The sequence below is a fragment of the Pleuronectes platessa genome, chromosome 23 (assembly GCF_947347685.1).
Source record: "Pleuronectes platessa chromosome 23, fPlePla1.1, whole genome shotgun sequence".
Taxonomy (NCBI): domain Eukaryota; kingdom Metazoa; phylum Chordata; class Actinopteri; order Pleuronectiformes; family Pleuronectidae; genus Pleuronectes; species Pleuronectes platessa.
In genome coordinates this window covers 8,829,360-8,847,040 of record NC_070648.1, presented here as the reverse complement: position 1 = coordinate 8,847,040, position 17,681 = coordinate 8,829,360, and the positions used below count along the sequence as shown (strand labels likewise).

At 44.6% G+C, this 17,681-nt stretch overlaps 1 protein-coding gene across 1 annotated transcript; it reads right to left on the bottom strand.

Annotated features, from left to right (window-relative positions):
* Positions 1-2,531: 2,531 nt before the first annotated feature.
* Positions 2,532-16,922, bottom strand: LOC128430294 (transmembrane protein 151A). The gene is made up of 6 exons (XM_053416330.1): positions 16,854-16,922; positions 6,829-7,164; positions 5,961-6,095; positions 5,593-5,732; positions 5,464-5,503; positions 2,532-4,890 (listed from the first exon to the last, which is right to left on the bottom strand). Exons 1-6 carry the CDS (start codon positions 16,920-16,922, stop codon positions 3,667-3,669), a joined length of 1,944 nt encoding a protein of 647 aa, XP_053272305.1. The 3' UTR covers positions 2,532-3,666.
* Between the last annotated feature and the right edge of the window lie 759 nt (positions 16,923-17,681).

Genomic DNA, 17,681 nt, shown 5'->3' with positions numbered 1-17,681 from the left:
ACAATACATATGAATGAAATACGACAATATATTAAAAAAAACAAAAATGAAATAAAAAAAGTTAAAAAACTTAACTAGCAAACAGGAATCACTGGGTCCGAGAACCTTTTTGCAAATTCAGAAGCAGAGTTTAGTCAGTTGTACAAAAAAATACAAAATAAATAAAAGAATCAGCAAAGACATGAAGCTAACAAAGGCATTTCGATTTTAAGACATCACTTAACCTAAGTGATGTCTTCTCAAGTATGCAGATGATATTAAAGTAGCTGAGTTTGTATTATATACTTTTTATATTTTCTTTTTTTGTAACATGTGGAGCAAAAGTACAGTATATGGTTTCAAATTGGAGTTCAATACTATTGCCAAACAACAATACATAGTGATCAGGACCCTTCCAGCCATTATAGAACAATTTAACAAGTGATTGTGAAAGCAACATGATGGTACGATGAAATCAGATTAACAAGGAGGTGTGTGTTCAGTGCTTTTTAGTGCTTTTTTTGTTAAGGGACATTTAAGTCAAGAGACTCAGATAATGATTAATAGCTGTAAAAATAATTGTCTTTTAATCTCACATTTACAGTCTTTCTGTCCTTCAGCTGCTGCTTGTCGTTTTTGTCCTTTTCCCAGTTCTCCACTCGAAGAGAAACATTTGTCCGTGAGGCTGTTTGTCATTTCTTCTTATTTATTATTTCGTCCGCTAGTTTTCTTGTGCCCAGTTCAACTCGATCTTCCCTCAAAGCTACCGGAGATCCGTCAGCCGGAATCAGTGCATGAGAATGAGGATCAGTGTGTGTGAGTGTGTGTCGTCCACCAAACCAGGCCAGCACTCGTGCTCTACTTCTTCTTTTCAGAAAGTTTCACTGAGAGGACATTCCCTGCTGGAACCAGGTCGGATGCTTCTTGTTACATATTTGTGTGCCGATTCGTGTCCATTATCTCTATCATCAAGTGTATGAGGCATCAACTTCGCTCCATTTCCAGGAGAACTCATCAACCTCATTCTTTCTGTGTGCTTTTCAGTCTTCGTGTCCAAAGTAAGCAGGTAAGAGAACGAGGGAGACCCGACCGACGTCCAACAGAGTGGCTGCAGAGACCGTTGAAGGGCAATGCGCCGGGAAGGTTAAGGAAAGTTCATCTAGAACTATAAGCATGTTTAGTGTGCTTTGTAAAGTATACGCATCAAAGCACTGATGGTTGGTTACGTTGTCTGTGCCGGTTTCCTCTTCCTGGGCTCATTTTCTTCAAAAACAGACCAACTGAGGAAGCAGAACACAGTAACATCCTATGGACTCATGTCTGTGCCGTCGTCTAGATGAGTCTAAAATGTCTACATTAGTTTTGACTGAGCATGGATCACTGCTTTTTGGCACTGCATCTTGCAATGGCAGCCATAGTTTTGCCACATAGCTATTAGTAGGACCTGCACTATAGCGATTATTAAGTTACATCATGCATCTCTATGCCAGCTACACGTTCCACAGTGAGACGATGATTGACAGAGGGCGCTGTCACTCGGGTGACAGTGGCTTCTTCAAGAGGAGGAGGTAGCAGCATGGCACAATCGACAGTCGGGGCGTAAGCGATCATTGTGATCGGGTTTTATTTTTACGTTGTAAATTGTCATCGGCGATTTTGTCGTCTATGCTTAAAACTTATAATTTCTACGCCAGCTGAGCTCCGCGCCTCAGGTTTCACCTCCCATGCAGTCCAATAATGTGGATATAAATGAGATTAAGAGGTTTTTCAAGCTTCAACACTCACTGTGTTATATATAGTGCATTGATAATAGAGGAGGGTTTTCTCCATATTGCTCAGGACTAACTTTGAGTACAAATGATTGAAACTACAGTAGAACTACACAGGCATAACTGGTGATGATTAGCATTTTACTTTTAATCGTGGATGAAAGTCAAACCCTCGGCCCAAAGTCAGTGGCTGTAAAGGCCGGTTTCGTCTTGATCTTCTGTCCCTCTACGAAAACAGTGTAGATCCACAGAATTAAATTGGGGGGGGGAGAAACGGCAAAAGGTCAGAAACTTCATTCACGTGGGAAATATCGGTTTTGTATTTTTTTTAATCTAACCCGAGAGGAGAGAGCTCAGCCAGGAGGAGACGCGATGTGTGTAGGAAGTGGAGATGAAATGTGATCGCTACATCTCCACTAGCAGAGAGAGGGCGTATCACATATCCACCACTTTAAAACAAAAACAAGAAGAAGAAAGGGATGAGATTGAGGTGATGGAGGAGAGGGTGAAGGGAAGTAAACGACAGATTCAGCCGATCTATTTTGGGATCTCCCCTTATGTGATAATTGCAAAAAAAACTGTTCATGGGGTTTCACTTTTATAAAGAATCACACCTCTGCTCTTGTTATATGTGGATTCCCGGGAATGAGCACAGAAGAGGTGATGAGATGGATGGATGGAGAGCAAGCAGAGGAATGGTGGAAGCTGAAAGCAGGAGGAAGCAGTCACTCCTTTTTTTTCTTCCCTTATCAGCTTCATATCAGTAATGGACGGGGAGTGGTGGGGAGGCTAATGGTGAAGTGACGGCTTGCAGAGACGCGGAGGAAATCGATGCTTCTCCTCTTTTGTTGGCACTGGAGTGGTGGTGGCGTCGTGTGAGGTGGACCAGTGAACCGTAGAAGACCTGAGAGAAATCTATTTGAAAATGTTTTGTTTGGAATTGGCCGCTCTGTGTTTGTCTTCTCCTCCTCTTGAGTTAATATGCCTCCAAAGTCTGTTTTCTCTTTTTAGGGTTTGCACGAGATATTTTAGATTTAGTGTCATCTGGTCTATGTTGTCTACTATGTTGTTTTCTCCCGCTACTTCCCCACAGTGCATTTTGTTGTGATCTCATTCGGTTCCTCCTTGTTTGTTGTCTCTCCAGATAATCCATATTACTAATCTCTGCCACTTTTTAGCAAAGCTGAACCTTCAAACTACCTTTCCCCCCCCTCGACTGTTTATTTTGAAAAACTACCCACGAGCGCTCAGCTGGTTTAGACTTTCTCCGCTGCCCTCCGGTTGCTATCTTTAGAATTGTTTTCTCCTCCCTCTCCTGTTCTTGCATAGATATTTCTGAAAATAGACTTGTTTTCAGTCTCTCCATTCTTCCCAAGTATCTGATTTGTCATCCTCTCTCTCCCTCTTTCTCTGTGCAGCAATATCTACCTATGTGAGGATATTCCTGCCTTCACTCATTTCCTCAGACTCCATCTTATCTGACTCCTTCACTTCTCTATCAGATTCCATCTTCCTCCCAACCACTGTTTCATGCTTTTATTTCTTTTTTTTTTACAGTATGCACCGAATCTGTTCAAATCCCCTGAAGCGGTCTACTCGTTCTGAGACTTCTCTGCCTCTCCTCCCTACTCCATCTCCTCCTTCCTTATTATTTGTGTCACAGAGCTATTATTATCTTCCCCACTTTGTTATGACTGATTCCTATCTCAAGTGTCTCTGCTTGGTATTCTGTCAACCAGCTCCTTCTTTTCTCTTCTCATTCGCGTCTCATTTCATTCATTCTTTGGGTCTATCAAGTATCATTTTCCCTCAGCCCCTTCTCCTGTGATCCATTATTTGCTTTCCACTCAGTCCCTTCCATCTCCCTGAGCCTCAGCCGATACTTTTCTTTCCCTCCACGTGTTGATCTTTCCACTCGTCACATGTCATCTCCAGCATGGCAGCTCTCCTCTCCGTGTATAATGAGGACAGGGAAGAAGAACGCGTCCTGGTAGGATGGAGGACGTTCCCTATCGCCCTCCCTCGCCTCTCCTCCCCCTCCGTTTTCCTGCTCTGCTTCATCACTCCTTTCTCTTGCCCGGTCTTCCCTTCTCTCCTCCTCCTCCTGCTCCTCCTCTTCATCGTCATCCCCTTCTCCTTCAAGGACTCCTCTGGTTTCCTCATTGTCCTGTCTTGAACCCAACCCGAGGAATCCTCCACCTCCACCTCCACCACCTCCGCCACCACCACCGCCTCCCCCACCTCCGCCTCCGGCACTTCCTCCTCCCTCTTCCCGACTTCCTCCGAGCCCTCCCCCCATGCTTCTTGAATGAAACAGGCTGTTTTGGCGTCCTCCTGCCAGTCTCCCGAGTGAGAATCCACTCCGACTGAGCACCAATCTCCCTCCTATGGCCCCACCACCCGGCCCTGCCGCCCTGATCCCTGCCACGGTGGCGTTCAGGAGAGCCGTGGTTCCCATCGAGGCTCTTAGCCTGGAGGGAAGACTGGAGCTCGAAGTTGTCCTCCGACATCGAGGACAGCTCTGCAGGAGGTAAGCGGAGTTGAACACCACGGGCAGAGTCAGAGAAGGCGGGTTGGTTACCGTGCTGGGGGTGCTGCCCGTAGGCCCAGAGACGGGGGTAGAAACAGTGGGGTTTGTCCCCCCACTTATGTCCAAGTCCATGAGGAGGGCTTCAGAATAGCTTGGGACCATCTGTTGGTTACAGCGGATGTGCCACTCCAGTTCTGTCATGTCCACAGTGTTGACCCGAGAGATGGCTCGGTAGCTCGTCCCGTTCAGACCAATCCCAATACTGATCCCTCCTGGGCGGATTCCATTCTCAGTGCCACCGTCAGTCCCACCTCCGCCTGGTCCTCCTCCACCTGGTCCTCCTCCCCCGCCACCGTCCTCATCCTCCCCGAACAACTTCTCCACGTGGTAGTGGACGTATGCCGTGCGACGTTCGGACACAACCCGCAGCGGCCACGACAGGAGGAAAGCCGAAGCCAGCCAGAACACCCTGTGCCGGGCAAACCACGGCTGGTGGGTAGGATCCGGGAACGCCAGGATGTGCTCGCGGAAATCCACATTCTTCAGGTGCATTCCCTCCCTGGCCTCCATGTAGTCGTCAAGGCCCTCGTTCTCCCCGAAGAAGCGCGCTCGCTTTGAATAACAGAAAATAGAACACATTAGATATGTCTAAATTAATGCTGAAGCAACTGATAATGTAGTGAAGATTGTTTTCTAAACCACTGCTCCAAAAAGATAGTATCTTATAATAGCTTAGCAACTGCTACTAGGCACAGCAGGCCTGTGAAGCATTGGATTCCCCGAGCACTGTGCGTGGGGTTGTCATGAGAGAGATACTCAGCTTTTAAAGAGAGTGGAGAGTCTTTATATATAGCATCTCTAAGGTAAGAGTGATGACGAGCACATTAACTATGTTTTATTTCCCAACAGTAAAGAAAATGTATTTGGAAATATTTTAGTATCTTCTAGTACAATATCATGAATACAGCCAATAATCGTGTATGTAAGGCCTTTTCTACCTGGCTCTCATAAAATCTAGTCAGCTGCTTGCTCATTGAAAGATGAGCAATATGAGAAACAAATTAAAATCGAAATCATACTTGAAAGGTAATATCATAGACGGACAAAATAAAAACATTCACTATTTGTAGGCCTCATACAATTACACTGATATTAAATCTGATTCTTTTTGTAACCATATCTTACCTGGGTGAGGTAGGCAGCTTCAGCACGCGCACTGGAGAAGCTAAAGAGAAAAAAAAATCTGTTTTTACCAAGTGTATCCCACGGACTGATAACCTGTCTGTCTCTGAACAGCTGTGGTGAGAGTCTGACCTGAAACACTTGGTAAAGCGGAGGCGCACTGCAGGGTGCAGCTGCAGGTCCAGCAGATGCTTGGACACGTCTTTGACGCCGTAACGGCCGTAGTCGAACTCCGAGCTGGAGGCGTGAGTGTTCACCCGTTCATGGTAGACCTGGGGAAGGAGAGGGAAGGGATGGATGGAGGGAAAGAGAGTGATAGAGAGGAAGACAGGGGAGGGGAATCAAGTTTAACTATTTATTCATATGTGTTTCAGCAGCAATAACGCTTTCTTTGCACTCAGACTCACAATAATTCAAAAATTCACATAGCAGTTATTATTATCAAACGACTAAATGTAGGTCTTTTTGTAAAATTAAGCTAAAAGGAAAGTTCCTCTCACCTGTGTGGTCGTGTATGCATCTCCGTTGCGGTATCTCGTCACCTGTCTCGTCCTCCTCACGTAGTGGTAGCTGATGGCCTTCCACCAAATACAGGGTGTGGCCTGCTGGAGTCTCTGCACGCGCTCGTACACTTCCTGTATCAAATTATGACAATCGAATCCATTAACCACCAAATTTAAAAACAATCCCACAATGTGACATAGTTTCTGCAACTGCTTTTATCTAGATATTTCCTTGCATCAAAAATGGCGAATAATCCTTTTAAAAATATAAAGACGCAAAATTGCTGGAGACGCTTTTGCAATACTAAGATTCCATTGTTTGTTTGTTTCTTTTAAATTTCTTAACTGAGAATATATGCTCCCGACAGTCTGGACTAACGCACTGAATATTTTGTTTTGGGCTGCAGCAGATGAACCAAATGCAGACTTCCTTTGGCGTAATGTGCTCCTGATAATATTTGGAGCAGACCAGAATAGACAAAAGATAGACTGATGCCCCCAGGTCGGCTTATTTCCATATGAGTGGGCAAGCATTTTCTCCACACTCGAGTATAAATTTGGAGTAAAATGGGTTCTCTCTTTATCAAATGAGGACGATTCTGATGCTGTTGCCTGATTATTAGAACGGTCTTTGCAGACATTCATTTCAGCCCCATTGTGTTTGACTTCTCCTATATTTGTTTACATTCTGCTGACACCATTACACCAAACAACATTCCCTGAGTTAGCAGTCAGGGTCTTACTCAAGGTCATCACTTCTATTGCAGCACCAGACTCCATCATCTTTCGGGTTTGTGTTATTTTGTCTAGCTGTTAGCCCACCTAGCTCGATGCTAAATTCAATGAGGCAACCTCTGACAGATACCTGGAATTCAGCATGAGCCAACATGGCCGTCTTGGAGAAGCAGTGCCAGCACTCCACCAGGTAAACCACGTAAAGCATGGCGAGGAAGGCCAGGGGGATGTAGACGTAGCCACTGGAGCACGGGCTCTCCAAGTGCAGGATGTCGTAATAGGCCGCCGCGGTGGCGTCGTCCTCGGCCCCGAGCGGTATGGAGGAGGAGCCGAGAACCGGCACCCGGCAGAGAGCGCACCATGCCAGTGTGGCGAAGCAGCCATACATGAGGAGGGTCAGGACGAGGCACTTCCAGTGGGACTCCCGACACAGGGACGAGGCCAGAGACTGTTGGACTGGCCGCTGCTGTGGAAACAAACACACACCAGAGAAATGAGATGCTGCTGACCGCTGACTGAACTAAGAAAGCATGAACCCAAAAGGTTGTGCTTGTCATTTTGTAGAGTTTGTGGATACAGCTGTTAAACATCTTCTGTTGCTCTGGAGGAGCTCTGTTGATTCTGAGAAAACGTTCACAGAAAACGTGCGATCCAAATGTGGGACATGTTAGAAAGGTGTTAAGTTGACTCATGACCTTAACCACAAATCAGTCAAGTTTTGGAGGATCTGGAAACCGGTGCATTCCTTCTTACAGAAACCATAACTCATAATCTTTTTCTGGAAGGGGAGGCCTTATTTTATTTTTGTTTCATTCTATTTATTTTATACACGCTATTCACTTGCCTGTCTCCTGTTATCCTGCTGATTGTGTATGTATGTAGGTCTGTTTATACATGGATGTATGTGTGTGTGTATATATATATATGTGTTAAGATATATATTGCAGTGCTCACTGTTAGTTTGGGGTGGGATTTTTTTTCTTTTGTTGTCTGTTTTGTTTTTCCAATGTTTGTACTCATAAAAAGGTAAAAAATAAAATAAAAAGAGTGTTAAAAAAAAAAAAAAAGGTGTTAAGTGTTGTTGAGAATGTAAATACAGGCAGTCGTACTCTCAGTCTATCCTCACTATGTCAGGAGCCTATTCATGCAGGGATGTCCTGATAGTCCTGTGTTTAAAATGTGGGTGCAGGTTATTTCATATTCAAGAACAATGTCAACTTGGTTTAGACTATCGATGAAACCCATGACTATAACTTCATCATTTTTTATGTTGTTTTGAGATTCATTATTCACTTGAATGTCATTCAGACAACACACAAGACATATGCAGATGCATATTGCACCAGTCCATGGACACAATTTAAATGCTATGGTTCCCTTAGCAGGTATAAAAGTTAAAAAATGAATGAAAACAAGCACATATATGGTTGTGAAGGGAAATTATTGTTAGGGAAGAAGCTCAGGTTTTATGTACCTAGTGACCCCCTGGTGAGGTTTTAATGGTCCTAATCTTCCTGTTTGGTAAATAGGTTCATATTTCAGACCATGTGTGTGTGAGCTGAGCTCCTGACCATAGGAACGCATTACATCGCCCCATACCCAACCCATCAACGAGCCATCATAGGATAAGTGATGCATATTTTACACACACACACACACACACACACACACACACACACACACACACACACACACACACACACACACACACACACACACACACACACACACACACACACACAGTTTATGCCTCTCTAAGTGCACACTTTGACACGGCCTCAGTTGCACTGTGAAGACATCATATTACAGTGCACTCAAACACACCGACGCACAAACACACACCAACCCCATGACTTCAGGGGACATTGCATTGACTTGCGTTCATTTCCTGGACGTACTCTAACCGTAACCATATCCACTTTACTTGTCTAACCCCAACGCTTTCCTGGCCTTACATCGCCAACGTTAAAGCGTGTTTTCACCTTAAAATTTGATGATCTACGTGCATGCGTGTACACACACACACACACACACACACAGATGAATCAGATACACAGACATACATGGTCTGACGTGCCCTTCTTCTTCTCGGCCCATCTCTCTCTCTCTCTCCATGCACATTCTCAGCATTGTAATGCAGCCAGCAAAGTGTACGTGAATAATTTAGATGAGCACGATGCTTCGAGACTGTTCCCTGGCTAAATGACTCCACTCCGACATCGGCAGGGTTATGACTGCTGCTGCACATTATATATGTGAATGAGAGAGGAGCGGGGAGGGCTGTATGTGTTCTGTACATTAATGCATGAGGGACATATAAGGAGAGGGGGGAAATAAACTTAGCACTGTGAGTTTGTTTGTTTCTGCTCTTGTGTGCCCTCACATACAGTGCCTTGCATAAGTATTCACCCCCCTTGGACTTTTTCCCATTATGTACTGTTACTAACTGGAATTCAAATAGACTTAAATAAACTTTTTCCCGTTTGATCAACAAAACATGCATAGTACTTTGGAGGTGCAAAATAAATTTTATTGTGACACAAACAATAATGAGAACAAAAAAGTTGACATCTGTTGGGTGCATAAGTATTCACCCCCCTGTGTCAATACTTGGTAGAACCCCCTTTCGCTGCAATTACAGCTGCAAGTCTTTTGGGGTATGTCTCTACCAGCTTTGCACATCTAGAGATGGAAAGGTTTGTCCATTCTTCTTGGCAAAAAAGATGAAGCTCAGTCAGATTGGATGGAGACCGTCTGTGAACCGCAATCTTCAAGTCTTGCCATAGATTCTCTATTGGATTGAGGTCTGGGCTTTGACTGGGCCATTTTAAGACATTAACATTCTTTAATCCAAACCATTCCTTTGTAGCTCTGGCTGTATGTTTAGGGTCATTGTCCTGCTGGAAGATGAACCTCCGCCCGAGTCTCAAGTCTTTTGCAGACTGCATCAGATTTTCTTCAAGGATTTCCCTGTATTTGGCTCCATCCATCTTTCCCTCTATTCTGACCAGTTTCCCTGTACCTGCTGAAGAGAAGCATCCCCACAGCATGATGCTACCACCACCATGTTTCACTGTTGGGATGGTGTGCTCCGGGTGATGGGCAGTGTTGGGTTTTCGCCACACAGAGCGTTTTGCATTGAGGCCAAAAAGTTCAATTTTGGTCTCATGTGACCAGAGCACCTTCTTCCACATGTTTGCTGTGTCTCCCACATGGCTTCTGGCAAACTCCAAACGGGATTTTTTAAGGATCCCTTTCAACAATGGCTTTCTTCTTGCCACTCTTCCATAAAGGCCAGATTTGTGGAGTAGACGACTAATAGTTGTCCTGTGGACAGATTCTCCCACCTCAGCTGTGGATCTCTGCAACTCCTCCAGAGTAACCATGGGCCTCCTGGTTGCTTCTCTGATTCATTTTCTCCTTGTCCGACTCTTCAGTTTGGGTGGACGGCCTCCTCTTGGTAGGTTTGCGGTTGTGCCATATTCTTTCCATTTTCTTATGATGGATTTGATGGTGCTCAGAGAGATGTTCAAAGCTCTGGATATTTTTTTATAACCTAACCCTGCTTCATATTTCTCCACAACTTTATCCCTGACCTGTTTGGTGAGCTCCTTGGTCTTCATGATGCTGTTTGTTCAGTAATGATCTCCAACAAACTCTGAGTCCGTCACAGAACAGGTGTATTTATACTGAGATTAAATTGCAGACAGGTGGACCCTATTTACTAATTATGTGACTTGCAAATGTGACTTGTGAATGCAATTGGTCGCACCAGATCTTTGTTAGGGGTTTCACAGTAAAGGGGGTGAATACATATGCACTCAACACTTTTCAGATTTTTATTTGTAAATAATTGTGAAATCCATGTAATATTTCCCCCCACTTCCAAATGATGCACTATTTTGTGTTGGTCCATTACATAAACTCACGATGAAATAAATTTTAATCTGTGGTTATACCATGACAAAATGTAGAAAAGTCCAAAGGGGGTGAATACTTATGCAAGGCACTGTATGTTGTTGCCCTCTGCCGCGTGCCGAATGCGACACGGCGAGCGAGCAGCAACGCCAACGACCGAAGATGGGATGACACCAGTGTCCTCTCCTCCTCTCCGTCGAGTCTGCATGTCCTGTCAGCACATCACCCCCTCCATCTACCCAGCACACATGCCCCTCTCCCCCTTTCTTTATCGCCCCCTCCTTCATGCACACACTCATCTCCCCTCATTGTCTCCCTGTCTCGCACTACGCAGCCACAGTGGCTGGCTGCAACACACTCACACACACACACACACACACACACAGGCTTTTATGCTCTACTACAGTGTGTCAAGGGCATGCAGTTAAAGGCAAAGTGAAGGGCACCTACACGTTATTAGTGGCTACAAATCACTGAGTAAACCTCCGACAGAGGAAGTCCTGTTCAAATGCATGTGTAACGGCAGGAAAATGGAAGATTTCTGACTTTTTTATTTTCCTCCTCTCTTTCCTTACACAATCTTACGTAATTTCTCCTTCCCCGAATCTTCCCTCCCACCTCCAAAGCATTTACTCCCCCTCGGCCTTTCCTTTCCTCCTCACCCCCACGTCTCCTGCGTTACATCCTCTCTGGGTCTGTCTCTAAGTGGATTGATTGGGCTGAAAGTGTAGCGTAGACAGAGCAGAGGGAGAGAGAGAGAGGGAAAGGGAGAGGGAGAGAGAGAGAGAAGGAGAAAGAGGGATGAGGAGGGGGAGAGACATGGAGAAAAAAAAACCATCATGAACTTTTCATGAATGCAAGTATGACAGGGAACAAACAGAGGAGAGGAGAGGAGAGGAGAGAAACTAAAGAGATGGCATCAGTGACAGAGTACACCTCTCTCCAGGGATGCCCCCTGCCAAAATCATTCCTCCTCGTCCTTCTCCTGCCCTCCCTGTCGCGCTCATTTTGTGTTGCGGTCTCCAATTCTCTCCCGCTCCTTTCATCTTTACCTTCAGCAGATTAATGTCGTCCCCAAAAACAACGAGGACATTCTAACGAGAGAGAAAGAACCTGCGTGGCACTCAAGTCTCTGCGGCGGCCCAGAGAGGAGGAAATCAGCCCAGAGCCCGGAGTCAAATTATACCTGCATGCACTTATGCCAGTCACTGTTTGTCAGTATGAGCAGTTCTCTGTCCCAAAGGTTAAGACCACACGGCTAGAATGAAAACACAGAGCCAGGAGATGCTCCACTCACAATCACCTCGGAGCTGACGACACGAGTTAGGCCTTTACAACTTAATCTTTGGGGCGGCCATGCTTCGACACATAATCAAGTGAGTTTACAGAGCCGGACACGTGCAGCATAAGAAAATGATGTTGTAAACAAATGATTGAGCATGTTACTGCCAGAGTAATGCAAGTCAGGAATAAATAACGCCTCCAGAAGCTTTTCGGTTGTGCCCGTGATGCCCGTGTTGAGCCCTGGCTCTCGTGTCGAGGCAGGAGCAGATCTCAGTCTCCTTGACATCATGATGAAGAGAGATCTATGCAGCCTCGTCTGGAGGGTGTCAACTTTCATTTGCTTCCCATCCTGACAGGCTGAGGGCTGATACAGGCCAATTCGTCAAGACAAATTCTGTTTCATCATTTTAATATCAGAGCCTGGATTTTCTATAAAATATGATCTGAGACAAGGTTGAAACTGTTTATAATTTGGATGCTGAGCAATATATATATATATATATATTAACTAATATGGAATACATTGAGTGATAGGCTATTTTTCGACATTTTCACCAATTTCCCTGGGAATAATTGATGGATCTTGGCAGTGGTGAAATTATTTTATTGAACCATTGGTTACAGGCTCTATTTATTATTGTTTGCACAGGTTAAAACTTGAACCTCCTATTTCACTTAGGGTCAACATTATATCTTAATATTAGAAATTGCAGGGTTCTGTTTTTACTACAGTTTCTACCAATGCAAATCTACTAACGTGGATTGTTTGTTGAGACGGTGTTTACTTGAATGCTTTTATCGGATCACAGTGAGTGTACTAATTGTAAGTCACTTTGGACAAAGCGTCATAATGTAATTTAATTTAATATTTGCATTGAAAAATTGAAATGTCATCACGACATATGCTGATTACTCTTAAGGCATCTGGTGGAGCTATACTATTGTACCCTCACTTCCATCTTAACACAGAAAGATTCAAAAAATTAAATTTATAGAAATGTTTTCCTTTTTCCACTGGGCTGGGACGTTTTTGTAAATCACGCCCTGGATTAAGCGATCTAGTAGAAAACGTTTCTCTCCCTCTCCCCCCCCCCTCGCTGCTCATACTAATTCAGCGTGTTAGGTGTGACTGGAGCAGCTATAATTAGCAATCCGGGCATGTGGGTGGCAAATGAAGTGAGGAAGCGTGGAGAGGAAATGTGCTGTTGATGCCTGCAGTGCACTGTTAAAAACCGATGTGTCATTTCAATACAATTGAGGGGCCGTTTAGGAAGTCAGGTTTCGAGTGTAGCTCGGCCGGAACAACAAATTCAATCGTGAGCCCTTGAGTAAGGAAAATAAAATGTCTCATCCTGTCCTGACTGTCTATTTCAAATCATCTGTTTCTGAGAATATGTATGGGAGACTAATCAATTTTCAGCAGGGGGAAGGTCAAATGTTGATAAATGAAATGATCATTGAAAGCAACCGTCGCCCTTCATGTCAGCTTGAATATATATCGGTGACAAAATACATTCAAGTGGTGGCAGGTTTTCATAGTGGAATAAAGTACATGAACATCGATAGAATAGAAACTCATCATATAACCCTTGCAGCTAATAACTATGTCTCTAAATCTCATGATAAAAACAACACCATTGGAGCGTGAGAAAAAAATCAAGTGCATACAAAGAGCTAGGAAAAGTAGTTTCATTTAAATTCAAATGTTATTAAATGTAAGAATAAAATACAGCAAATTCCATATTTATATTGAATGCTACTTTCAGAGACGTAAGTGGAAATGAATCTTATCGAAACATTCGCAGCAGCTCCCAATGCTGTTAGGGCCCGGTCATACAAAGTGAAAGTAGACGAGTAACACATTTGCTTTCTGTGGCGAAGCAAATGGCAGCGTGGCCTCATCAAAATCCATACATTATTCTTTACAAATAAATGAAAATGTGCCTCCTGGTTAGTATTGAGTGTAAGTGTTTTAGCTTTGAATGCTACATGGGACATATTGTTCTCAGGAGAGCAGCGACTATACATTTGCAGTTTTCCAATGTCCTGTGGTCCCCTCCGGCAGTTGTGTTCTTATTTGTCTTAAACGTAACAGATTTGTCCAATTGTCATGATGCTGTTATCAAAATTTACTGCAGCTAATCTCCATGACTGTATGAGAAGCATGCATTCAATTTAAAGTTTCACATTTTGATAGAAAATGATAAAATGACCCCTCAAGATTTCATTATGAATACATTTTCTGTCTGGTGATAACTCCCTGTTTGGGACTCTCATGGTTTTTTTGGGGTGTTTTAGAGCTTTAATATTTTTTATATGCATTTTATTATACAGCACACCGTTACATGGATAGAAAAGTCTGAACTAACAATGTTCCTGTCGATACTTCAGGACTTCCCTCCTCCATCTGTGGCACACCACAGTTCTTCTCAGAGAAGATGTAAATCCTCAAGAGTGGGTCACAAATGCATAAAACATGAGACTACACCAAGCTTTAGTCTTTAAATTAGACCTTTCTGCAAAACAGAAAGCGTTTCTCTTTCTTTTCGCACAAGCTTACTGTCCCTGTGTGAACTCGGGTTGAATACATTTGTTTCTGAGGCCAACACCAGCCAGTTTTTCTTTAGTTCTGTTCCTGTTCTCTGCCTCTCCCACACATTAGATCTGTCTTTTTCTTCCTCTGCCCCGGACACAGTTTCTCAATTGGTGGAAATCTGTCTCGTTATCTGCTGATGAAACTTAAGGAAATAAGCCAAATAAGTAATAATTAGAAACACTTGGTTTGATGCAACAAAGTCAAAGAGCAGAGTCACTGTCAAGAGGTACGTGTGAATCAAACCTGAGATTTTAATATTAATCGTGCCACTGCTTCATTTGTGCGAGTGTACATGCGTACACATGTGAGGCATGAATAACACGAGCGTGCAGCTGCCTGAGAGCGAGAGCTGAGCAGAGAGCGATGGGAGGAAGATGCTGTATTCTCCATGACAGGCAAATATGAAACAGGAAGGAGAGCACGAGGGGAAGACGAGAGAGTAATGGAGGCAGAGAACAGGTGCAGACTGAATTCACTGCATGACATTGCACTGTCTGCACTGTACGCATGGATACAAACAGAGGAGAGTGACAGAATAATGCGAGAGGCGTGATTTAACAGGGTTAGTGACTCTAAGGCTTTAAATTACCACCGGCTCAGTACATAGTTCTTATTAATGTCCACTTTTATTAGCCGAGTGCACCAGTCTTATACTGTATATTGTAAAAAGCAGTCGAGTGGATGAAGTTCATTAGAGCTAAAACGATTTGTCCATCAATTGAGTATTTGATCAAGAGAGAAACAACGACTGCAGGAATTAAAACTGGTAACCCAAAGGATTTTCTGCTTTTTGAGACTCAATGGGCATTTCTCAACATTTTCATAATCAACATAGACAACAAAATTAACGTTTTAAAGTAATACGTGTCTGATGAGTTGATAAAGTTGTTAGTTTTAACCCTGAGGCTCCATTTTAAAAGAAGGTGCGATCAAGATGCTTGCCTGTATCCAAGCACCCAGGTCTGTCTCAGCTGTTTACAGCCGTCACAACCCACCCCCCAATTAAGCAATAACAATAATTATCTCTTTGTTGTTTACATCTATAGTGTTAAATAAATTAAAGTTTCAATAGATTCTGATATAAAGTGTATGTATTGAGAGGTATATAGTAATTTTCTGTCCAATAAGAAAAGTTTTAAACGGCAGATAACTTAACTTTGACCTAGGTACAAAAATCTTTAAACAGGAAAGAAATGTTGATTCGATGTTTATTCTATTGACAGATATATAATGAATTATTGCATATAGCTTGTTTTTGGCCTCATCACCCAGCTCCATTCGACACATCCCATGCATGCGGCAGGTACACCCACCGACACCTCACATGTCTAAGTCAACTCCACTGGCGCAGTTCATTTCCTACCCTGTGCATTATTCATCCATATTTTTGATTTTGTTTTCGTCATTCCTATTCCATCTCCCTTTTCAAAGAAGAGGAGAAATGGTGGGGCAGGGGATGAACTGAGAGAGAGAGGAAAAGGTCACACACTAAAGATGAGCGTGTGCGTGTGTGTGTGTGTGTGTTTGTTGATGGAGTAGCAGCAGGGTGGTGTACTGAAAAACTGTATTCGTATTCAAGGCTCCTTATTTTAAAGATATCCCTTTTACAGTCTAACAGTGCAGGAGCAAGAACAGGGACTTCAACAACAAGGACTTCCAGGATATACGGTGGTGGATTTGTTTTTAAGGACCATGATACATGTTCTTGGGGTTTGAACATTAGATATTAAACACACACTGCAGGTTATATTCATCTATCAGATAACTAATATAAAAGTAGCTGGAGGCTTTATCCTGCGCTCTCTCACCATTTGCATTGTATGTCAGTATATTTTGGGCTGAGAGGTGGGTGTGTGTCTCCACTGTGATGTCACCCTCTAGTGTATTTCAGCGGTGACAGCTGGCAGATGGACACACTCCACTATACAGGAAAGCATCTCTCGTCCCCGAGAGGGACAACATCCCACAGGGTCGCCAGACAGCTCACATCGGGACTGGGGTTTTCATTTCTACATTGAGACCGTGTCCCTCTCCGTGTCTGTTTACCTGGACCACAGGCTCATCAGCTCCTCGTGTTAAAGCCAAGGTCCTGCTCCGTGTCCTTGCCCCGGAACAAGGCATGAAGGACTTCAGAGGGAAACGTGACTCCTTCAGAGCAATGACATGAAGGAGCAGGAGTCTAGTCGTCTACAGACTGGGGTGTAAAATGGAGAATAAATGGGTCGTTTTGAAACCAACAGTGGTATAAAAATAGAAGGGGATTGTTGGAGGAGCCACATATGCGCAACTTTACGCATAAACAACCACGTACGCGTAAAGGGAGAAGACCGTGTTTTTGAAAAGGTGCCCTTTCCTACCTGCTCTCGTCCTGACCCTTCCTCCAAAATGGGCTCTTCTGCGGTAGCCGTCTCCTCCTCCGTCGGCATTTTCCCTCTTCCCACTCCTTCCTTCCTTCCTTTAGAACCAGGCAGCTCCCATCCCGGCACCGTCCGAAGACAGGGACCTCCCCGGCGGAGCAGCGAGCTCGGTCACCCCATCCGCCGCACGTCGGTATCCGATTTCACGATGGCGGGGCCTGCGGCAAACAAGCATCATCTGCCCCGGACTCTAACAGTGCCACCTCGCGCCTTCCTCAGCCGTCTCCTCTCCCTCAGCGGACGCGCTCAGTGCGGCTCTCCTCCGCGCTCCATCCTCCAACTCACCGGGCCAAGCGACTGAAAAATGTGCCCGAGCGCCCAAAGTCAAAGCCGCGTCACGCTCCCTGTCAAGTCGTCCTCGCCTCCGCCGTGTTTCTGGAGCTGCGAGCGTGCGTTTGTGCGAGTGTGCGCGTGACCAACAGCACCGGGAGAGCCAACCACAGGCGCGGAGCTCACGAGCTGCAGCTGCACAAATCGAGCGGGACGCACGAGACGCGTCTTGCGTGCGACGTGCAGGAGAAACGCACGAAGCAGCAGCGAGGTTGTGTTGTCTGGGATCTCAGCCTCGCTTGGCCACGGCGCACCGTGCGTCTTGCGCTGGGTCTCCGCTGACGTCATACACCAACATCCCCACCCCCGTCCATTCACCTGAGCAGTAGCACAGGCGCGTGTGCCCCCCCCATCCCCCTGTATGAGAGGGACAGAGGCTTCATCCATACCCTGCCAAATCACACGAGTTAAAATGGCCTCAGCTTCTATGTATCAATC